The sequence below is a fragment of the Oncorhynchus mykiss genome, chromosome 9, assembly GCF_013265735.2.
Source record: "Oncorhynchus mykiss isolate Arlee chromosome 9, USDA_OmykA_1.1, whole genome shotgun sequence".
In the NCBI taxonomy this organism is placed as follows: domain Eukaryota; kingdom Metazoa; phylum Chordata; class Actinopteri; order Salmoniformes; family Salmonidae; genus Oncorhynchus; species Oncorhynchus mykiss.
The window spans coordinates 66,079,286-66,104,269 of NC_048573.1; the positions used below are offsets into that span (position 1 = coordinate 66,079,286).

Genomic DNA, 24,984 nt, shown 5'->3' on the forward strand with positions numbered 1-24,984 from the left:
AGTGCAGGTGCATTTATACGGAGACTTGATTACACACAGGTGGATTGTATTTATCATCATTAGTCATTTAGGTCAACATTGGATCATTCAGAGATCCTCACTGAACTTCTGGAGAGAGTTTGCTGCACTGAAAGTAAAGGGGCTGAATAATTTTGCACGCCCAATTTTTCAGTTTTTGATTTGTTAAAAAAGTTTGAAATATCCAATAAATGTCGTTCCACTTCATGATTGTGTCCCACTTGTTGTTGATTCTTCACAAAAAAATACAGTTTTATATCTTTATGTTTGAAGCCTGAAATGTGGCAAAAGGTCGCAAAGTTCAAAGGGGCCGAATACTTTCGCAAGGCACTGTACGTACTAGCCATATTCTCTCATGGTCAAAATAACCCTACTACGGCTACAACTACTCCCCACAGCAGTAGATGATTCCAGTACTTAACTAGAATATTGAGTGTGATCAATGGTGTTTTTGGTTGTTTTTGATGGAGGTTTTTGGTTTTCTAACAGTGAATAGAAACCATGCACCTCTTGGTCATTACTCTACTTAGTCGAGAATAATTCATACAGTTTGCAGCCTACAGTATAACAGGAGAAACGGAAAATGCAATTCCTCAAAATCAGATCCATAAACTTAACCATTACATTTTAATAATAAAAAAATACATTTTCATAATTTAACTGTAGAAAACTGAACTTGACATTAGGGACAAAACAGTATTAGATTTCTATAGACAATCATTATTCAGGTCTCTGGTTCCACCTTGTGATCAAATAGTATAACGGCAGCATGTAACGAGATATCACACAGTCTCACTAACATTCATGCAAAATAATACAAAAAGTATGACTGCTTGAATTCATCATGAAGAGAATACATTAATCTATATCACGTTGAATACTGACTTGTATCACGGGTGACCTGTCTGGCTTTATCATTATTACATTGGCAGGACATCATGCTCTGGTAGGTGTCCATGATTATGCAATACAAACAGATCATTACAGTTCTTTGTATAAAAAAAAGACAGCTTAGTTAATGAAATTCATCAATCAAAATGCTTTTCATGAAGAGTGCAAAAATAGAAAAGCCTATTATAGGTAAACCTACATTTAATTTAAAAGGAAGTAAGTCTTTGATTGGTTGGAAGAGGTGCAGCTTGATGAAAAGATGTTTGGATGGTGTGAATTCAGGACAATATTCAGAATGTCAGTCTCCATAAAGTAAAGTTCATATTGTGATCTCAGAACATGCATGTGTCCCAAATAGCACAGTATTTCCTATACAAAAGTAGTGCACTATATAGGGAGCCATAAACAGACCATGATGTTTTATTAAACTAGGGAAGTCAGTTAAGAACAGGAACAGTGGGTTAACTGGTCTAGGAACAGTGGGTTAACTGGCCTAGGAACAGTGGGTTAACTGGTCTAGGAACAGTGGGTTAACTGGTCTAGGAACAGTGGGTTAACTGGTCTAGGAACAGTGGGTTAACTGGTCTAGGAACAGTGGGTTAACTGGTCTAGAAACAGTGGGTTAACTGGTCTAGGAACAGTGGGTTAACTGGTCTAGGAACAGTGGGTTAACTGCCTTTTTCGGGGGCAGAACGACAGTTTTCTTTTTACCTTGTCACCTCGGGATTCAATCTAGCAACCTTTCAGTTACTGGTCCGACGCTCTAAACACTAGACTCTAACCACTAGGCTACCTGCCGCCCCATTAATTTGGCAAACCACATGATGGACAGGTTTGCCACGTAAACATTGAACAGTGATAACTTTGTCCAGAGTAGTAGAGTGGGATGATATCATATGCTCCTCAAAGAGCAAGAGGGTTTAAGTCAGGTAATTAAAGTAATCAGGACTATGGCATGACCCAAACTTTGGCACAGTCTGTTAATACCATAGTTAGAGGACTCTAGATGTTTTACCTTTATTTAACTAGGCAAGTCAGTTAAGAACAAATTCTTATTTTCAATGACGGCCTGAACTGCCTGTTCAGGAGCAGAATGACAGATTTGTACCTTGTCAGCTCAGGGTTTTGAACTTGCAACCTTTCGGTTACTAGTCCAACACTCTAACCACTAGGCTACCCTGCCGCCCCAAATAGGCAAACTGGGATATGTTTTTAAGTTTTACATTTTCTTATTTTACTACTTCTGTTGGCAAACAAACTAACAGTGGTGTAAAGTACTTAAGTAAAAATACTTTAAAGTACTACTTAAGTTGTTTTTTGGTGTATCTGTACTTTACTAATTATATTTTTGACTACATTCGTTAAGAAAAGTCAAAGTATTTGGTTTAAAATATACTTAGTTATCAAAAGTAAATGTAATTGCTAAAATAAAGTAAAAGAAAATGGTGCTGCCCTTGCGCTCACAGATGTCATAATGGGACATATAAAAAGATGACGCCTCTATCATTCTCTACGGTGGAAAAACACCTTGACCAAAACATGATCAGCACAGACAACAGAGATGCTCATTGGCTTGGTTCTTCACTTTCAATGTTTGTTTCCACACATTCACTGTGTCCACAACAAATGCTGTGGTGGTGACCAAAAATCAGAGGGGCACAAAGTACATGAGGGTGGCTGGGGGAGGGTTTATGTCCCTCGTCCGGGAGTTGACGATTTTACATTTGTTCTTAAAACCCGAAACAGCTTTTTCCTGCCATCTATAATCATTACGCTTCATATATCTAAAAAATATGTATATTTGACTGGTTACTTAGCATACCCTCTTGAGCAGTCTGTATCCTCCTGACTGGTGATAAATATTATTCTCCGAATCTCTGCTAAAACCCGGGTAAAAACCTCATAAAAATCATTGGTGGCTAATAGTATTACAGAGAAACAACAATTACATACACAAAATATAATCCGAGGGGGGAACATGCCCCTATGCCCCCTATGGGCATGACACCTCTGTTGGTGATGACAAAAAATGGCTGCTCATTGTAACAAAAGTAAAAACCTCAGTTTTAAAACCTCAAGTGATAGCTTGTAGAGCCTGTTTCAGTTACTAGACATGCATTTGAGTCTGTTCTTGAAGTAAAAAAGGGCATTTTTGATTTGGACAGCATCCGATGAGGAGTAGCGGAACTTGGCGTATGCCTTCTCACTGTGCGACTTGCCCCATGGCAACTTGATCTTAGATGCATGGTTTATGATGATGTCATCACAGGAAGCTATGTGGAGATTCCCAAGCCCGTCGATGAAGAACTCTGAGGATGCAATAAAAGATTTTTAAAATTTGATCACAAAAGGAATGTCTTATTTTCTTGTTGCAGACTTTCAGTGACAAGTCACAGTTTATGTTCTCAGTCTAGAAGGTTTCACTTATTAAATCAAATTGTATTTGTCACATGGTTCGTAAACAACAGGTGTAGACTAAAAGTGAAATGCTTAGATTTGGCCTTGTGTTTTAGGTCATTGTCCAAGGTGAATTAATCTCCCAGTGTCTGTTGGAAGGCAGACTGAACCTAGTTTTCCAATAGGATTGTGCTTAGCTCCATCCAATTTCATTTTTATAATAAAACTCCCCAGCCCTTAATAATTACAAGCATACCCATAACATGATGCAGCCACCACCATGCTTGAAAATATGGAGAGTGGTACTCGGTAATGTATTGTATTGGATTTGCCCAAACATAAAACGTTGTATTCAGGACAAAAACTCTATTGCTTTGCCACATTTATTTTGCAGCATTACTTTAGTGCCATGTTGCAAACATGTTTTGGAATATTTGTATTCTGTACAGGCTTCCTTCTTTTTAATCTGTCAATTAGGTTGGTATTGTGGAGTAACTACAATTCTTTTTATCCATCCTCAGTTCTCATATCACAACAACCATTAAACAATGTAAACATTTTAAAATCCCCATTGACCTCATGGTGAAATCCCTGAGAAGTTTCCTTCCTCTTCGGCAACTGAGTTAGGAAGAATACTTATATCTTTGTAGCGATGGGGTGTATTGACACACTATCCAAAGCCTAATGAATAACTTCACTATTTTTTAACACATCTACCAAACGGTGCCCTTTGCGAGGCATTGACAAACCTCCCTGGTCTTTGTGGTTGAACCTGTGCTTGAAATTCACTACTAGATCGAGGGACCTTACAGATACTAGTATGAGTGGGGTACAGAGATGAAGTAGTCATTGAAAAATCAAGTTTACCACTATTATCAAACATAGAATGAGTCCATGCAACTAATACAATTTGTTGAGCACACCCCTGAACTTATTTAGGCTTGCCTTGACAAATAGGTCCATCACTTATTGACTCAATACATTTTATCAGTGGTGTAAAGTACTTAAGTAAAACTACATTAAAGTACTACTTAAGTCGTTTTTTGGGGTATCTGTAATTTACTTTACTATTTATATTTTTGACATATTTTACCTCTCTACATTCCTAAATAAAATATTGTATTTTTTACTCCATACAAAGTACTCGTTACATTTTAATGCTTAGCAGGACAGGGAAATTGTCAAATTCACCCACTTATCAACAGAACACGTGGTCATCCCTACTGCCTCTGTCCTGGTGGTCTCACTAAACACAAATGTATCTTTTGTAAATAATGTCTGAGTGTTGGAGTGTGCCCCTGGCTATCCATACATTTATTTTTTAAAACAAGAAAATGGTTCTGTCTGCTTTGTTCCCCCTGTCCTGACGCTGTTCTTGTTTTGTTATATGTCCGCTGTTTCATCAAATGTTCACTCCCTGTACTTGCTTCTCGTCTCCAGCGTCTGTCCTTACAAATCTAAAATATATTTGGAATTGTTTAACACTTTTTTGGTTACTACATGATTCCATATGTGTTACCTCATAGTTTTGATGTCTTCACTTTTATTCTGCAATGTAGAAAATAGTAAAAATATAGAAAAACCCTTGAACGAGTAGGTGTTCTAAACCTTTTGACCAGTAGTGTATATTTTAGCAATTACATATTATTTTATTTTTTTACAATATATTTATTGGCTTTTTATTTTTTATTTTTTTACAACCAGCAAAATATGACACAGATTATGCCCTGTTATTCCTTCCACCTACACAAAACACCATGCTACATGGGGACACAAAACGCTTCCCTCACCAACACATAAACTACCCCCACCTGGTATTAGCTTCACTGATTAACAACAACAAAAAGACACAGAATGACCTTCACATTCCATGCTAGAAAATAAACTATTCAAAAAACAACTAATAATAATAGATTAATGAAGAAAGTAGTAATGAGGCAGCTAAGGTGACGTCTCTAGAAACTGCTGAAAGTCCCCCCAGACATCAGGAAATTCAAAGGGTTTATTTCGTAAATTGTATGTTATTTTTTTCAGATGGAATATAGGAAGTTAGATCTTTTAGCCACATCTGCTTGCTTGGCAGAGTGTCACTCTTCCATATAATAGCTGTGCATTTATTGGCTGCAATGACTGCCAATTTAATGAATCTGGTTTTGCTACAAATATCAACTGGTAGAACAGAGTCATCTCCAAGAAGAATAAGGGAAGGATTTAGTGGTACCGCCATATTAGTGACCTGTGATAAGATCTGAATAATGTCTTTCCAATAATTACTTAGTTCAGGGCAGGACACAAACATATGCATCAGTATACCCACCCCCGTTTCACACCTTGGGCAAAATGCTGAATATTTACAATTGATCTTATACAGTCTCTCTGGTGTAAAGTAGACCCTATGTAAAATATTGAATTGCATCAACTTGTGCCTTGTGTTATATGAAAGACGCTGAACATCTAAAAAGAGTTTTCCCCATTTCTCATCCTCAACAATGAGACCAAGGTCATCATGCCACTTCATGCAAGCTTTCAAAGGTTCTTCGTTTCCCTACAGAGCTTGAAGCCTAGAGTACATGTAAAAAATGAAACCTTTTACCTCTTTCCTCTCCAGCCACAGTTTATCAGTTATAGATTTACTCATGGGCTGAATCCTACCTCCCTGCTGAGTGGCAATATAATGCCTAACCTGTAGGTACTTGAAGACATGAGTTTGAGGTAACTGAAAAGGAGATGCCAGTTGTTGAAAGATGGGGTTATTATAGAAAGGTGTTTGTTCATATATATATCTAAGCCCTTCTGTTTGTTTACAGACTTCCATCCATATATTTAAAGTGTTTTTAATGAAGGGGTTGTTTATGAGACCTAGCAAAGCTTTAGGTGGACTAATATAAGGTATAGATGCCAATGTAACAGGGGTCAGACACTCCTCCATCTGTCTCCAAGTGGGTGAACTTGTTGTTGTATTTTGCCATACCCACACAGCCTTTAACTGAGATGGCCAGTAATACAACAGGAAGTCAGGTAGAGTGAGTCCTTCTGAGTATGGTTTGCATAAAGTTATGAGTTTCACTCTGGAGGGTTTCCCTTTCCACAGAAATGAAGAAACCTTCCTATTAAGTTGTTTGAAAAAAACTTTGTGAAAAGGAAAAGGCGAGGTTTGAAAAAGGTAATTACATTTACTTTTGATACTTAAGTATATATAAAACCAAATACTTTGAGACATTTACTCAAGCAGTATTTTACTGGCTGACTTTCAATTGAGCAACTTTCTATTAAGGTATCTATACTTTTACTCAAGTATGACAATTGGGTACTTTTTCCACCACCAAATTTGAGCTTTTCATTTTTTATTAATTTAGAAAATGTTCTCAAAACAAATGCCACTTTGACATTATGGGGTATTGTGTGTAGATCAGTGACACAAAATCTAAATTGAATACATTTTAAATTCTGGCTGTAACACAATATAATGTGGAAAAGTGAAGGGGTGTGAAAACTTTTTGAAGGAACTGTAAGTGAAAAGAGTTAAAGAAAATAAGTTAAAAAGCATACCAGTTTCATAAGGACCAAAAAATATATAAATAAATGTTTTTCCCTCAATGGTGCTGCCCGTGCGCTCACAGATGTCATAATGGGACATATAAAAAGATGACGCCTCTATCATTCTCTACGGTGGAAACACACCTTGACCAAAACATGATCAGCACAGACAACGGAGATGCTCATTGGCTTGGTTCTTCACTTTCAATGTTTGTTTCCACACATTCACTGTGTCCACAACAAATGCTGTGGTGGTGACCAAAAATCAGAGGGGGCACAAAGTACATGAGGGTGGCTGGGGGAGGGTCCCTCGTCCGGGAGTTGGAGATTTTACATTTGTTCTTAAAACCCGAAACAGCTTTTTCCTGCCATCTATAATCAAAGAGGGTCAATGTAGATAGTCCGGGTAGCTATTTGGTTATCTATTTAGTAGATTTATGGTTTGGGGATAGGACCTGTTCAGGGTTCTATTGGTTCCATCGGTACCGCTTGCAGTGCGGTAGCAGAGAGAACAGTCTATGGCTGGAGTCTTTGACAATTTTTAGGGCCTTCTGACACCGCCTGGTATAGAGGTCCTGGATGGCAGGGAGCTCGGCCCCAGTACTCCCTGTTCACCCACGACTGCTCGGCCACGCGCGACTCCAACACCATCATCAAGTTTGCTGATGACAACTAACCCTATAGAACATTTGTGGGTAGAACTGAAAAAGCGTGTTCGAGCAAGGAGTCCTACAAACCTGACTCAGTTACACCAGCTCTGTCAGGAGGAATGGACCAAAATTCACCCAAATTATTGTGGGAAGCTTGTGGAAGGCTACCAGAAACGTTTGACCCAAGTTAAATAATTTAAAGGCAATGCTACCAAATACTAATTGAGTGTATGTAAACTTCTAACCCACTGGGAATGTGAGGAAAGATATTAAAGATGAAATAAATTATTCTCTCTACTATTATTCTGACATTTTGTATTTGGTGCTTTAGTGACAAAACAGATGGCACTGTGATAGACTGCATCCAATTTGCTGAGTATGGTGTTGGAGGCCATTTTGTAAATGACATCGCCGAAGTCAAGGATCGGTAGGATAGTCAGTTTTACGACGGTATGTTTGGCAGCATGAGTGAAGGAGGCTTTGTTGCGAAATAGGAAGCCGATTCTAGATTTCATTTTGGATTGGAGATGCTTAATGTGAGTCTGGAAGGAGAGTTTACAGTCTAACCAGACACCTAGGTATTTGTAGTTGTCCACATATTCTAAGTCAGAACTGTCCAGAGTAGTGATGCTAGTCGGGCGGGTGGGTGCGGGCAGCGATCGATTGAAGAGCATGCATTTAGTTTTACTAGCATTTAAGAGCAGTTGGAGGCCACGGAAGGAGAGTTGTATGGCATTGAAGCTCGTTTGGAGGTTTGTTAACACAGTGTCCAAAGAAGGGCCAGATGTAACAGAATGGTGTCGTCTGTGTAGAGGTGGATCAGAGAATTACCAGCAGCAAGAGCGACATCATTGATATATACCTAGTGGTGATGCAGGCAGTCAAGGTGTTCTCAATGGTGCAGCTGTAGAACTTTTTGATGATAAGGGCCCATTCCAAATCTTTTCAGATTTCTGAGGGGGCAGAGGTATTGTCGTGCCTTCTTTCACGACAGTGTTGGTGTGTGTCTGTGTGTGGACCATGTTAATTCTTTAGTGATGTGGAAACTGAGGAACATGAAGCTCTCGACCCGTTCCACTACAGACCTGTTGATGTGGATGGGGGAGTGCTCGGCCCTCCTTTTCCTTTAGTCCACGATAAGCTCAATTGTCTTGCTGACATTGAGGGAGAGATTGTTGTCCTGGCACCACACTGACAGGTCTCTGACCTCCTCTCTATAGGTGGTTTCATCGTCGTCTGTGATCAGGCCTAATGCCGTTTTGTTTTCAGCAAACATAATGATGGTGTTGGAGTTGTGCGTGGCCAGGATGTTGTAGGTGAACAGGGAGCACAGGAGGGGACTAAGCACACACCCCTGGGGGTATTACACCTAAAGTATGTTGGTCTTTTGCTGTTCCTTTGATTTGTGTTAACACAATTAAAATAAAGGCAATATTTTGATCAGAAATAAGGAAAACCTCTGGGCTCTAGTGATGAGACAAAGACACTCACCTAGATGAGCCACACGGTTCAGACGAGGATCGAATCCCACTTGCTGCATCTTGTCTGTCCTCCCCATGAAGAAGTTGATAACAGCGTCAGCTAGGACACAGTTAGGAAAGCCCTCAATGACATGATGGTATCCATTTCTGATGTGTATACAGTCCCCCTCCTCACCCCCTTCCTCCACTGAGATGGTGTGGCGGTAAGTAGCAGTGTAGCCTGTAGCTTCTCTCACAGCACCACCCACCTGGGGTAACAGACACAAAAAGAACAAAATGAGTGGAAAGATAATACGAGTCACCACAAATGACTTGCCACAACGTGTCAGTGTAGCTTCCCTCACAGCACCAGCCACCTGTGATCTCACACACACACACACACACACACACACACACACACACACACACACACACACACACACACACACACACACACACACACACACACACACACACACACACACACACACACACACACAGCCGGTGCACCCATCATAGACCGTTGACCTGATTAACCAAGCAGAACTCTTAGTTTGTATAACCACTTCAAAACCAGAGGATGTACATTCCAAAGGTACAGGAATTGAGTCGGTAGCAAACCCTCTTTTAATGTCACAGTGGAAAACTAAACCACAACTGGCAAGTTGTCAAAAAACAGACAAAACAAGTCACTCAGGTTAGCACAGCTCTATTTCATCACAGCTCTAGATAACAACACTTCCGGCTCAAAAGCAGTATTTCCTGACTAACTGATCTTTCAGAAAGTTTTCACACCCTTAGATTTTTTTCTCATTTTGTTGTGTTACAGCCGTGAGATTGTTTTCTCATTTTGTTGTGTTACAGCCTGAATCTTTTTGTCCCTGGCCTACACACAATACCCCATCATGTCTAAGTGGAGTTTTGTTTTGTCACTGACCTACACACAATACCCCATAATGTCAGAGAGAGTTTTGTTTTGTCCCTGGCCTACACACAATACCCCATAATGTCAAAGTGGAGTTTTGTTTTTATGCAACATTTTTACAAATTAATAAAAAATGAAAAGCTTGAGTCAATAAGTATTCAACCCCTTTGTTATGGCCAGCCTAAATAGTTCAGGAGTAAAAATGTGCTTAACATGTCACATAATAAGTTGCATGGACTAAAAAAATTTAACATGATTTTTGAACGATTAAATAATCTCTGTATCCCACACAAACAATTATCTGTAATGTCCCTCTGTCGAGCAGTAAATTACAAACATTGATTCAACCACAAAGACCAGGGAGGTTTTCCAACGCCTCGCAAAGGGCACCCATTGGTAGATGGGTACAAATATAAAAAGCAGACATTGAATGTCCCTTTGAGCATGATGAAGTTATTAATTACACTGTGTATGGTGTATCAATATACCCAGGTCACTACAAAGTTACAGGCGTCCTTCCTAACTCAATAGCCAGAGAGGAAGGAAACCGCTCAGGGATTTCACCACAATACAAAAGTAATTGACGGAGTGAAAAGAAGAAATCTGTACAGAATAAAATATATTCTAAAACATGCATCCTGTTCGCAACAAGCCATTAACTAAAGTAATTAACTTTTTGTCCTGAATACAAAGTGTTTGTTTTATTGGATTTGCCCCAAACATATCACTGAGTAGTACTCTTAATATTTTCAAGCATAGTGTTGGCTGCCTCATGTTATGGGTATGCTAGTAATCGTTAAGGACTTGGGAGTTTTTCAGGATAAAAAATAAACGGAATTGCAAAATCTTAGAGGAAAAACCTTGTTCAGTCTGCTTTCCACCAGACACTGGGACATTAATTCACCTTTCAGCAGGGCAATAATCTAAAACACAAGGCCAAATCGACACTGGAGTTTCTTACAAAGAAGACACTGAATGTTCCTGAGTGGCCGAGTTACAGTTTTGACTTAAAATCAAATTCTATGGCAACACCTGAAAATGGTTGTCTAGCAATGATCAACAACCAATTTGACAGAACTTGAAGAATTATTAAAAGAATAGTACCTTCAGAAAGTATTCATTCACAGCCTTAGATTTGTTTCTTATTTTGTTGTGTTACAGCCTGAATTTAAAATGTAGATATTTTATCTCCTAAAATCATGTTTTGCATGCAAGCCTTTCAAACTAGTATTGCTAAAATCAAGTTATGCAAGGAAGTTTTGCAAGTCAGGAAACAACAGTTACCACACATTAATTATGCTTGTACTTTATCCAGTAATATTGGGCCAAATTCAAAGCTAAGACATCGTAAATAACTTTGGACTTTGATCACATTTTCACCTGCCAGGATGAGGCTCTTCGACTAACCAATAACCGCTCTCAGCTCTCATGCGGTTTTAAATGTTGCTATGGTTACTTGTGGGTGTGGTTTTGTTCCAAGTTTGGAGTGGATAGAAAGTCACCCCCTAGCCTAGGCTACTGTATGAAACCCCTTTCAGAACTCACCACAAACATTTTAATCCAGCCCAAAAAACATTATACGTACATGTCAATATGACTTTCACTTTGAGAACTCGGTTCCCATGCGCGCCCCCTTCCCCAATTCCACCCCAGGATCTACTATGGTTCTAACCTGACTCTACCCTGGTTTTAATCATTCCTCTCAGAAAGGCCTCACCCTCATCACTCACCAGGTCCAGATCTATGAGCACGCACACGCAAACACACACACACACAAACACACACCATGTCCAGGGTGGTCTTCTCCAGGATCTCCACCATTTTCTCCAGCCTGGTGTTGGAGGTGAAGAGGAAATCATCATCCACCCACAGCACATACTTGGTGGTCACCTGAGAGACAGCCAGATTCCTCCCTGCAAACCAACCCTGCACAGAGGTGGACAGACAGGACAAAGACTTAAGTACCAATTTGGCAATAGCCGAACGTTTGATAGCCAAGGTGTTCTTAAATCCTGGACATGGAGACCCTCAGAGTACCAGGAGGGAATCACAAGTAAATGAAATACTGGGCTGGAACAAAAGGACAACTTGTGGGTCCCCCAAGACCAGAACTGAGAGATTGCTGTGATGAAACAGGAGCTACACTTCCCAAAATAAAGTTTGCTTACCTTCCCAAATGGCATAATGTAATGTTCAATGTATGGACCCATCACTGGCTGGGGGTGCTCGTTGTCATCTGCTATCACTATGGTGACAGTGGGATAGAACTCCCGTATGCTGTCAATCAGATCCTGCAGTTTGTCATAACGCAGAAATGTCTTGGTAGCTATGGTGACAAGTGAGCTTATGTTGTATTCTGAGGAAAAAGGAAAGACGTGTTTGTACCCAATTATGAATATTCATACTTATACTTATCTTCAGTTATTTTCATAATACAGAAATCATCCCCCATATGATGCAAAATGCATAATTGTTTTATTTAACTAGGCAAGTCAGTTAAGAACAAATTATTATTTACAATGACGGCCTACCCCAACCAAACCCTAACCTGGACGATGCTGGGCCAATTGTGCGCCGCCCTATGGAACTCCCAATCACGGCTAGTTATGATACAGCCTTGCACCAAGGTTTGTAGTGACGCCTATAGCACTGAGATGCAGTGCCTTAGACCGCTGCGCCACTCGGGGATACCTACGTGATGACGTCTATATTTTGAAAGTTACATATCTTGAAAACTTGATTGCTGACAAGCAAAACATTTTGGGACTATGTCAACAATGGACTAATAAAACAAAAACCAAAATATCGTTTTGGGGTGGAATTGTCCTATAAGTACTTTCATGTAATAGATTTCCCATCAAATGGGCCAAAATAGCTTATATAGCAACAACAACAAAAATTCTCAAGCAAGAATTTTGCTAGGACTGTGAGTGGTCTGAGTGGGGAGAGCAAAACTGAACACTAGCTGTCATTGGTAGAAAGATTTGGAACTCTTTTAACCAGTTCACAGCATGGTGATGTCACCATGGAAAGCCCGAAACTCCTAGAAGGTCCTGTGTAGATTGCATTTTCAACCAGCAACTATCAAGAAATAAGACTGATCAAATTTGTTAACACTTTCATCAGCTGTTATACAATTTGATACAAAACACAGGAAAAACTGAATTTTGACTTCACTGGGCCTTAAACAACATTGCAACATTTAGGACCTTGGATCCCTGCGATAACTGTACAGATACAAATAACTATACAGTGGTCAAATGCCAAATTAACAACCCATACAGTACATACCTCCAGTGTAACCTGAGTGATAGAGCTTGGGAATAACAGCATGTCCAACCTTTATGGTAAAAACGGACTGGTGTCCATCAGTCTCAAACTGCACTGCAATAGAGCAGAGAAACATATTTCATCACTCTAATATCTCAAGTGTATCACATTACAGTATAGTTCATTTGATTAAATATAATCAAATGAACAAAACAAAAATGTACTTCACTTCACATTCAATACCTAATGGTCAATAAGAGATCAAGCTTGTTTACCAGTAGGTCTACAGATACTTGTTATTTTTATAACATCCACGTTAACATATGGAAATTAATAGTGACAACACAGTTATTGTTGTACACAACACAGTTATTGTTGTACACAACACAGTTATTGTTGTACACAAAACACTGCTTCCTCTAGTCTGCCTCTGTGCTAACATCTCTTTCCCCAAACAGCTAAACTCTCTTAGAATCGCTCTCTACACTCAAAGTCTCGATCAGCAAACAAGCTGTAATCTATAGTCTACCACACCTACATTGCAACATGGAATGTGAAATACCACACCAACTGCTTTTTCTGCAGTTGCGGAATGATCTCTTCCCTAATCACGGACTGTGTAATTCTAGTGCAGGCTAGTTGTGTGCCCCTTCCAGGGAATAATAGACAGGTTTATAAAGAATTTGAGACATACAGGAAATGATGCGTTGTGTTTCTATCTCTGTGTTGTCGTACTGAAGTGAAAAGTGACAGGGAGTGGAATGACAGGGAGTGGAATGACAGGGAGTGGAATGACAGGGAGTGGCATGATAATGGGGAATTGGGTGGCGGGAGTTGAGAACGGAACAAAATACACATTTCTGTTGATTGCTGTTACTAAATGGACAGTAAAGTTGTATTGTATAGTATGGCATACAGCTCCTGTACAGCTGCAGGCACTAAAAAGTTAGTATTCAAAACCCTGTATTGCAGTATCAGAACTCAGGACTAGACACACACTGAGGGGCTGACCAACCTGTGTCAGCCGTCCTAGGGTGGAACAAGGTGTTGGTGTAGGTGACAAACTGTAGCTGTCTGTTCAGAGTGGAGAGGAGTCTACTGGACAAAGTCATGTGCATCACTCCCTGTCCTCTAATGGAGACCCCGTCTACGGTGGCTAACACATCAAATGTCCCCAGGGTAGCAGTCAGATTCACCTAAAGGACATGATAGGGAGGATTCAGTTTAATTCAAATAACTAGTCTGCTTGTGGCAATTACAATGGTCACAAAATGACTGTAGATCACTTTATGTTAAACATGAATCAACATTTTATATTTTAGCAGACACTCTTGTTCAGAGCGACTTATAGGTTAAGTGCCTTGCTCAAAGGTACATAGACAAATGGTTCAACTCCCTGAGCCGACAAGGTGAACAAACAACCTTTCGGTTACTGGCTAAACGCTCTAACCGCTAGATTACCTGCCACTACAACAAACATATACTGAAACAAACACATAAACGCAACATGTAAAGTGTTGGTCCCGTGTTGCATGAGCTGAAATAAAAGATCCCAGAAATGTTCCATATGCACAAAGTTTCATTTTATCGATGTAAATTTGAATGCACAGAGATAGCGTGACGATATCCTGAGGCACATTGTCGTGCCATTCTCACCTCATGTTTCAGCATGGTAATGCACGGCCACATGTAGAAAAGATCTGTATACAAGTCGTGGAAGCTGAAAATGCCCCAGTTCTTCATTGGCCTGAATACTTACCAGACATGATGGTACCTATTGAGCACGTTTGGGATGCTCTGGGTCAACATGTACGACAGCATGTTCCAGTTCCCGCCAATATTCAGCAACTTCACACAGACATTGAAGAGAAGTGGGACAACATTCCGCAGGCCACAATCAACAGATTGATCAACTCTATGTAAAGGAGAAGTGTCGTGCTGCAAGAGGCAAATTGTTTCCAATTTCATGAAACTAGGCATACGTCGCAAGTCCCGATTTTACAGGAGAGACATTTGAACGTTTATTTTTTATCAAAATGCATTTTTTGGCAGAAATGTGTATTTATTTGTATTTATTAACCTTTATTTAACCAGGAAGGGCTCATTGACATTAGAATCTCTTTTTCAAGAGCACCCTGGCCAAGATAGGCAGCACCAAGTCATTACAAAAAATGTGAAACAGTTAGCAGGATAAAGTCCAGCGAACGAAGAGAGTACCCACCACATTTCTAAACAATAAAAATGCACAGATAAAAAGGTAGTAAACCCAAAATGTAAATAAAAGTATACCAGTGACTGAGCCTACGAGTAACTAGAGAAGGCCAGCCAACCCTGGTATACAAAGTGCAGTGGTGCGTAAGGGTTTTGAAGTTTAAAATAAATCTCAAAGTGCCATGGTAAAGAGTGTCAATTTTTCTCTAACACTGAGCTGAAGCATTCATATATAAAATATCCCCATAGTCTAGTAAAGGCATACATGCAGCTGATACTAGCCTCCTTCTGGCTTCAAAAGAAAAACAGGCCTTATTCCTAAAATAAAATCCCAATTTCAGCTTCAATTTTTTTGTAAGTTGTTGAATATGCAATTTAAAAGAGAGGCCGTCATCAATTAAAATTCCAATATATTTATATGAGGTTACAACCTCAATCTCCTTGCCCTGACAGGTAGTAATAGGTGAAAAGTTCAGAGGTATATTTCTTGCATTAGAAAACACCATTAGTTTAGTTTTGTCAGTATTGAGGATAAGCTTCAATTGACACAAGGTATGTTGAACAGTATAAAAAGCAGTTTGCATGTTCTGGAAAGCTTTTGTAAGAGACGAGGCACAACAGTAAATAACAGTATCATCAGCATAAAAATGAAGTTGTGCATTTTGGACCTTTTTGTCTAAATCATTTATATAAATAGTGAATAAGAGAGGACCAAGTACAGAGCCTTGGGGCGCACCATTCAAGACAGACAATTTAACAGACATAAGCCCATCAAATTGAGTGCACTGAGTTCTATCAGACAGATAGTTAGCAAACCATGCCTTCTGGAACATGTGAAGTTTCATGTGCCTTAATAACAAACTTGTATGCCATCTGAAAATACAAATAATATTGTTCAATTACAAGCCTTATTGGTTAAGTCACAGAAAAAGCCAGCAACCTTCCCGCTAGCCATGATTGGCTGAGATAATGAGTGGGCTAGATATGCCGAGAGAGGAGTTCAGATTGGTCTGCCATAAAGAAGGCTTCTGTCTATTTGAGTTGGTCAGTCTGTCTTAGTAATCCTGTAGAACACAGCTTTTTTAAAAAAATGTATAGTGTAGTGAAGCTGCATATGTGTTGCTCTGCACTTTCTGGAGGATCGAAATCAGTGGAATTAGAGTTTGATAGCTAAAGAGATGGAGAAAACACCTGTCTCCGGATTACATCTTCAAACTAAAAGCATCAATGGCATGGCATCCGTGACAGGGAGACAAGTCCATCATGCATGATGATGTAAGATAGTCTAGCTAGCTACATTTTCAGATATTACACATTTCTAATTGTGGCAGAAAGTTGTTTCATTTCAAGCTAACTGGCTCCCTAGCTAACGTTATGTGTATGACATTATTATTCGTATCCCATAACTGTTTGCTTGGCTAGTTAGAGACTAATGTTAGCTAGTTAACATTGAACCTGGTTGGTTAGCTCCCAGCAGATTCATGCAGGGTAGCAACGACATGATTTGGCACTATGTTCCTTGTTGTTTAACTAGCTAACGTTAGCTGGCTGGCTCATTAGCTAACGTTACGTGACGTGTATGATCTTAAATGTTGTTTACCTAGCTATGTTCATTGTTTACCTAGCTAGCTAGCTACATGTCTTAACCAGTTAAATGTTAGGGGGCGCTATTTTAATTTTTGGATGAAAAACGTTCCCGTTTTAAACAAGATATTTTGTCACGAAAAGATGCTCGAGTATGCATATAATTGACAGCTTTGGAAAGAAAACCCTCTTGACGTTTCCAAAACTGCAAAGATATTGTCTGTGAGTGCCACAGAACTGATGTTACAGGCGAAACCCAGATAAAAATCCAACCAGGAAGTGCCGCATTTTTTGAAACCGCCTCATGCCAATGACTTATATGGCTGTGAATGAGCTACGAATGAGCTTACGTTTTCCACGTATTCCCCAAGGTGTCTACAGCATTGTGACGTCTTTTTACGCATTTCCATTGAAGAATAGCCGTAAGGGACCATATTTAGCAAGTGGTCACATGGTGTCTCCCGCAGAAAATCTTGCGTAAAACACTGAGGTAACCATTTTTCCAATCGCTTCTTATGAGAAACCAATTGCCTCGACGGATATATTATCGAATATATATGTTAAAAACACCTTGAGGATTGATCCTAAACAACGTTTGCCGTGTTTCTGTCGATATTATGGAGTTCATTTTGAAAAAAGTTTGGCGTTGTATAAAAAAGGAACATTTGCTATCTAACTGGGAGTCTCCTGAGTGAAAACATCCGAAGTTCTTCAAAGGTAAATGATTTAATTTGGTTGCTTTTCTTATTTTCGTGAAAATGTTGCCTGCTGCCAGCAGAGCCTAGCATAGCATTATGCCATGATAAACTTACACAAATGCTTGTCTAGCGTTGGCTGTAACGCATATTTTGAAAATCTGAGATGACAGTGTGATTAACAAAAGACTCAGCTTGTGTTTGAATATATTTAATTTGCGATTTTCATGAATAGGAAAAGTTTCTAGGGGTATTTATGTCCGCTGCGTTATGCTAATTCGTTTGAGGCTATGATTACGCTCCCGGGTTCCGGGATTGCTAGTCGCAAGAAGTTAAGATAAAGTGTACAACACCTGTTGAATATGGCCAGTGTCAATAAACGTTGGCAAAAAAGCATAATGAAATTGTTGGCAGCAAAGCTGGTTAAGCTTCCGAGAGCGAAACGTAATGAGTGGGGCTAGAGCTTAATAGGGTATAAACATAGATACCAAAACATCCAAAGGCCATTTTCTCAAAAGTGAGTTCACAAGTTCATCAACTTTCAAAGCAGAATTACTTTCCCATTGTTCCTTAAAAATTGAGTGTATGATATACCATTTTGTAGCTCTGAGTCTCTAATTTAATCCAATGTAAAAATAAAAATAAAAATTTCAAATGTTGCTACATAGGACCACATCCAGGTGGTGAGTCACAATTGTGGTCTGATCAGATACGGACTGGTTTTCTGTTCCACGCGCCCTACCTTTTTTTCAAGGTATCTGTGACTAACTGATGCATATCTGTATTCCCAGTCATGTGAAATCCATAGATTAGGGCCTAATGTATTTATTCAAATTTACTGATTTCCATATATGAACTGTAAGTCAGTGAGATCTTTGTAATTTTTGCATGTTGCGTTTATGTTTTTGTTCAATGTAGTATTATAAATGGAGATAAACTTACTGTATGAAGTTGTCTATGCTTTTCTTTCAGACCCAACCCTTAAAAAAGAGAAGAGAATTCCATCTTCAGTCATAAGGTCAGGTTAGTTTTGTTTTAACGGTTCTACAGTTATGGTTGGGGCAAAGGCGATATTTACAACAAAGCTTCAAAAATCCCTTCTGCCCAGAGTGTAAATCTTTTCAGTGGTCTTACCAGGGATAACGATAGTCTTGAGAGGGCGAACCTCCACCCCCTGGGTAGGGTACTGTAGGGGACTGTTGGCTTCTGCTATAACAAGGAGGTCTGCGGGAGTCTGGTACCTGCAGCCAACATGGAGAGGTTAGCCAGACTAGAAATAAGCTCAAGCTAAAGTATGATGATGTAATGTACTTTTATTTTGTACCTTTATTTTTTAACAGGAAGACATATTGAGACCTAGGTCTCTTTTACAAATGCACCCTGTATACACAACATAAATACACACACACACACACACACACACACACACACACACACACACACACACACACACACACACACACACACATCAAGTTGAAATGTATTTTGAATTTTGTTCCAGCATTATGGTGATTTAAAACTAAAAGCAGCATTGTAAACACGTCATGTACGTCACATATTTTCAATGGAAGGAGAGAAGGCAAAGAAGGGTGGGCCCATAACTTGAAAACAGTGGGGAGTTGCAGTATATAGTTGCAAGGTGCACAGCAAAGCAAATCATTAAATTACAATGCACTGCAAAGCACAGCACAACACTTCAGTGTACTGTACAGTTAGTTACCTCTGCTGGAAGCTGTTGTACTCCTGCTGCCTGCGACTTTTCACCTGAGCCAGCTCTGCCTCCTGGAAGGCTGTGTGGAAGTCATCCTGAGCCCAGACACGGGGGAACAGCACTTGGGCAAAAGGCAGGTCGATGGCAGGCTTCTTATCTGCCTCACACACACACACGTTCAGTGCCAGACGCCTGAATGAGATTAATGAAGAGCGTTGTGCACGGTTGGTAAGAGTATGGGACAAAATAAGTCACTATTAGTGCAATGGAAACCATGCAGGTTGATTTGATTGAGTCGAATCAGGAAGTAGTTCGAAATTTTAAACGCAATGAAGAAAATTGTAATTGGACCTTGAATTTCAGTTTGGCCGAATTCAAATGGAATTTCCAAATGGAATATATACAAAAATATGTCCATTTTATCTAGAGATATCTGTTTTTATATTATTTGCATTGGATACGTCTCAATCTACCACATCCACCGATGTCGCACCTCCGCGTCTGCAATGATTTAGGACACACTTCCAAACCTTGTTTTGTATTTGTTATTTTGTGACTATCATTTTTGCCATTTATGAATGTGTTATACATGTGTTATACCATTTGCCCATTTGCACTCACCCTGCCACACTTTCCTTCAGGACATATGGGATATTGTCATAACTATTCTGGACATTTTGTAGCCTCTCCTTCAGAACGTTCTGTGCCTTGTAGCTCTGACCTGGTCCCACGTCAACAGTGGTGGTGGCCCTTCGAGTCCAGTAGCGGAGGAGGGCGAACAGTAGCAGTGGAGATAAAATGACGAGGTATGTTTTCTTCTGAACGAGGCAGCGCATCATGGACACAGTCAGACACAGATCGATGTCACTAAAGGACAGATCGGACCAATAAGACACTAGTCAGTCATGTGTTTCAGACCTGGGTTCAAATACATGGGTATTTTATTATTATTTGCTTTTGAAATACTTATTTTCTATTTATTTGAGTCATTTCAAATAATGTGACACAAAACCACTGCTTCTATTGGAAGTATTTGAAAGTATTTTCAAATAACTTCCTATGATGGCCTTCTATTTGAAAATATGTTCAAATAGATTATTTCAAATACCAAAACAGGCCATATGTATTTTCAAATATATGCTAATACTTTAAGTGTATTTCAAAATAAGCCTACATTCCAATATTCAACTACTGTGATTAAAAATATATAATAATAATGATATTTACTTGCTTGGGCTACACTTGTTTCACATGATTTGATATTGGTTTGACATTCAGTTTATTAGGTTACACTTGTTTCACATGATTTGATATTGGTTTGACATTCAGTTTATTAGGTTACACTTGTTTCACATGATTTGATATTGGTTTGACATTCAGTTTATTAGGTTACACTTGTTTCACATGATTTGATATTGGTTTGACATTCAGTTTATTTTTCTTCAAACAGTATATGGGAGATATTGCGAACACGGGCCTTTTTGTGTCTCAGGGTTAGATTTTTAAGATAACATTTTAATTTAGATGTTTTATTTCATCATGTAGAGACTAAAATAACCTTAAACTGTTTTTTCAGCTTTCAAAATGTTTTTATTTTTTATTTTCTAAAGCATTTCCTGTCTGGATTGAACTGTTTTGCACTGTTTTTGTCCTGTCTGACATCCAGACTTTTGACAATCTTCTATGTATCACACTTAGAAAAGTCTTGATAATTACAAAATATTGAATGCACCTGTTTAAAAAAAGAGTCAAATAAATGGAAACTATATACATATTAGATGTGCATAAGCCATTTTCTATTTGATACTTTTTGTACACAAAATACAGTCTCAAAGTATTGTGTCATTACCATCATGACAAGCAAATTACATAATAGTAACATTTTCTAAAGTTAGTGTACTTGGTCACCATGGCTGTGAATAGTGACAGTGGAGCATATGGAGGGGAATTCCAATTTTGTCAGGAAATGATAGAATTTTTTAATTTTTTTTTTTATTGTACTTCAATACCAAATAGGCTATAATAATTAGATTTTTTAAAATTATGTTTTAATTATGTGTATTTAGGATACATTGTATTCTAGCAGTTCAACTGGAGTTAGCATGCTATAATCCCTGCTATTTATGACCAAATACTGTTAAAATGTCATTCCCACTACACATCATTACCACCACATAACGAACTGTAATACTAAGGACAGAATGTGGTGGTAATGACAAAATGTATTAGTTTATACATTTTTACTTAGCTTAGGACCTGAAAAGACAAACAAATTGAAAAATGAACAGTTATTTGCTAAATAAGACCATTAAATGTTGTATTATGTTCAGGTGATTGAGTGATTTTCATGTCTATTTATGTGACTTACAATGATTAGTGCTGACTTTAATTATTTATTTTAAATGTTTCTATAAGATGCTCCATAAATCAACCAAGGAGAGGACAAGGACATACACTACATATACAAAAGTATGTGGATACCCCTTCAAATTAGTGGATCAAATTAGCGGATTCGGCTATTTCAGCCACACCGTTGCTGAAAGGTGTATAAAATCGAGCACACAGCTATGCAATCTCCATAGACAAACATTGGCAGTAGAATGGTCCACACTGAAGAGCTCAGTGACGTTCAACGTGGCACCGTCATAGGATGCCATCTTTCCAAAGTCAGTTCGTGAAATTTCTGCCCTGCTAAACTTGCCCCGGTCAACTGTAAGTGCTGTTATTGTGAAGTGGAAACGTCTACGAGCAACAACAGCTCATCCACTAAGTGGTAGGCCACACAAGTTCACAGAACGGAACTGCTGAGTGCTGAAGCGTGTAGCGCATAAAAATCATCTGTCCTACATTTCGTAGAGAAGGAATAATGGTCTGGGGCTGTAATTTCATGGTTCGGGCCCATTAGTTCTACGCTACAGCTTACAATGACATTCTAGATGATTCTGTGCTTCCAACTTTGTAGCAACAGTTTTGGGGAAGGCCCTTTACTGTTTCAGCATGACAATACCCCCATGCACAAAGCCAGATCCATACAGAAATGGTTTGTTGAAATCGGTGTGGAAGAACTTGACTGGCCTGCACAGAGCCCTGACCTCAACCCCATTGAACACCTTTGGGATGAATTGGAAAGAATGGTCTGTTCTATATCTTCAATAAAAATTCAACATGTACAACAATGACATTAAAATGTTTATTTTTGAGGTAAAGGTGTATTAAATTACAATTGATATTGATGATTTTTCCCACATGTGAACCTTATATGCTAGTTCTTGAGATCATTTCTAAAGTAATGTAACGTATTACGATTTTGATGTGGTAAATACATGTTTCTGAGCATCATCAAGGCATTTATGGACATTTAGACATGACAATGATGAATGCATATAATTAAGAAAAATTCGAAATAGTAAAAAAATATATGTTAAATGTTATATAATGTTATATTTCTGTAATTTCCTTTAAAACTAAAAAAGCTAATTTTATGACTTGATGGTAATGACATTTCCCCTCGGGTATTTGAGGAAACCGATAAAAAATCTTGATATTCTTAAATAGTATGGTCTCAGCCACTATTAGATCTTGTTTCCAGACAGAGTGAATAAAATATTCAGATAGATAAAAAACAGTTTCATTTTCCAAAACATTGAACATCCAAGTCTTTGCAAAATCAACCATACAGAAACAGGATTTAGCTAACATTCCACTCCTTGTACTCTTTGTCACATGCCAAAGATGTTTAGCGTGACAGGGGTAGCAAGGAGTGGCATGATAGCTAAACAGACTGGTACCCATACCTATGAGCCGTTCCGCCTCAAGGCAACTTACTTAAATGCTTAAATAGAGCTTAGCCTAAGTACTGTTTTACCTGCATGTGCCCACTCTGTTCAGTTAATTTGCTATTTTATTATATTATGTCTTAGAGCTTGGCTGAATAAAGATCTGTGGATTACACAGACATTGTCTTCTCAGAAATAATGACACCTGACATTAACGGTCACTAATATTTGTATCAGAAATAAAATGTCACTGGTGTTGTCACTTCTAATGGGAAAGGGTCATCATATTTTACAGGGAATGATAGGACTTGAAAGTACATATATAGTATGACATTGGCAGTGTCAACGTGACATTAAGATTCAAACGAGAGCTGTGCCGTAGGCTATTACAGATAACAAATGTAGTTTGTATCGTGGACTAGAAGTGCCCAAATAGTATGCACCCAAATATAACACTTGAATAACACTTGAATGTTGGCCTATCTACACTCAAACACACGCGTATAGGCATAATGGAACAAAACATGCAATTTAATCTTATTGTAATAGTCGTTGTCAATGTTTAAACAACTGGTCAAAATGTAGTTGATCAATTGTTAATCAAGATAAAATAAAATGAATAAGTATTATCTTACAGTGTGACAGGAGAGATAGATATTTGTCCAATATCGGCTCAATAACCGCGTATCCATCCAGTTTTTATGCGAGTGAAGTCGCTAATGTAAAAATAAAAAAAAATAAAAAAAACATGACGGCTGCGACTATGTTTGTTCGTTCGAAATGTGTAGATCTTTTGCTATCGGTAAAACGAATTATGCAACCAACGGCGGGGGAAACGCCTTTATGAGCAAATATTGATATAATAACCATAATATCGAAGTAAAATTGAAGTCACGCTATGATATATTGTGTGGTCCTCCCTCTACGACTTGGGAAACCATGCAGTTTATTAATGAAATAATTCATAATGAACTTCACAGGGTGTTGAACGTGCACGGTGATCTTGATGATCCTTTCCAATAGCCTAAACATCGAGGGTCTGATTCTTGTGACATGATAATCGATTCTTGACAGCTTTGACAAATAAAAATCGCTCTTATCTATAATAATTTATTCTTGCAGATCAGCCTACACGCACTGTATCTACCAGCTGTTGCCTAGAGCGCACATAAACATTTCTTATTTAGGGCAACATAAAAAAAAAAAACTATCCGTAGTGTTGAAAATGTGATGCAAACACATTGAACGCCGCAAAAAGGAATGTACATATTTAAAGTAGCATAGTCTAATAATCTAAAGTGTTAGCATCGAATAGGCACACTTCGATAAATCAGATGTAGTAGAAACGTACCTGTCAAAATAGTTTCATTTAGCGCGCTGCTGTCACAGTTTGAGGTGCGTGCCCTTTCAAGTATAGTTGTAGTAGGCATTCTGCTGAAAGTAATCTCCTGCCACTTTCTATTGGTGTCCATGATGTCCTCAGAGCTTTAAATAGCCTACCATAAATACATACTTGCAAATTAATGAATGTGAAATAAAGTTAACTATAGGCCTAGTCATATTCAAAATGTAGAAATTCCATAAAATGTCATGTAAGCCTAGGCTATTCGCAGTCAAATAATGCGCTCAGCAAAACTCAGGTCAGTAGGTTGCTATGGACCGCCTAAATCCGCCTTGATATCCACTATAAACTATGAAAGCACGAGCTGCATTCCTACACCTAAATTGACACAGTTGTACTCAGAAGTTTACATACACATAGGTTGGAGTAATTAAAACTCGTTTTTCAACCACTCCGCAAATTTCTTGTTAGCAAACTTTCGTTTTGGCAAGTCGGTTAGGACATCTACTTTGTGCAT

At 38.7% G+C, this 24,984-nt stretch overlaps 1 protein-coding gene across 2 annotated transcripts; it reads right to left on the reverse strand.

The window, feature by feature from the left end:
- Positions 1-2,477: 2,477 nt before the first annotated feature.
- LOC110532694 (beta-1,4 N-acetylgalactosaminyltransferase 1) lies at positions 2,478-24,766 on the reverse strand. Of its 2 annotated transcripts, none has more exons than XM_021616787.2 (11): positions 24,477-24,766; positions 19,971-20,216; positions 19,359-19,541; positions 18,773-18,879; positions 18,581-18,618; positions 14,164-14,344; positions 13,170-13,262; positions 12,047-12,234; positions 11,664-11,804; positions 8,985-9,222; positions 2,478-3,218 (listed from the first exon to the last, which is right to left on the reverse strand). In XM_021616787.2, the coding sequence occupies exons 2-11, from the start codon at positions 20,186-20,188 to the stop codon at positions 3,010-3,012; spliced, it is 1,596 nt and encodes a 531-aa protein (XP_021472462.2). In that variant the 5' UTR covers positions 20,189-20,216; positions 24,477-24,766; the 3' UTR covers positions 2,478-3,009. The 2 variants fall into 2 exon arrangements, with proteins under 2 accessions (XP_021472462.2, XP_021472463.2); XM_021616788.2 differs by lacking the exon at positions 24,477-24,766 and adding an exon at positions 23,761-24,450 and having other exon boundaries at positions 3,010-3,218.
- Between the last annotated feature and the right edge of the window lie 218 nt (positions 24,767-24,984).

What these genes read in the sequence shown, in the direction of transcription:
- LOC110532694 (XM_021616787.2), bottom strand. Translation starts at nt 20,188, where the DNA reads ATGATGCGCTGCCTCGTTCAGAAGAAAACATACCTCGTCATTTTATCT. An exon ending in AGCATAGACAACTTCATACA is followed by an intron (nt 14,345 to 18,580) that starts GTAAGTTTATCT and finishes CATGTCCTTTAG; the next exon opens with GTGAATCTGACTGCTACCCT. An exon ending in CCCTAGGACGGCTGACACAG is followed by an intron (nt 13,263 to 14,163) that starts GTTGGTCAGCCC and finishes GCTCTATTGCAG; the next exon opens with TGCAGTTTGAGACTGATGGA.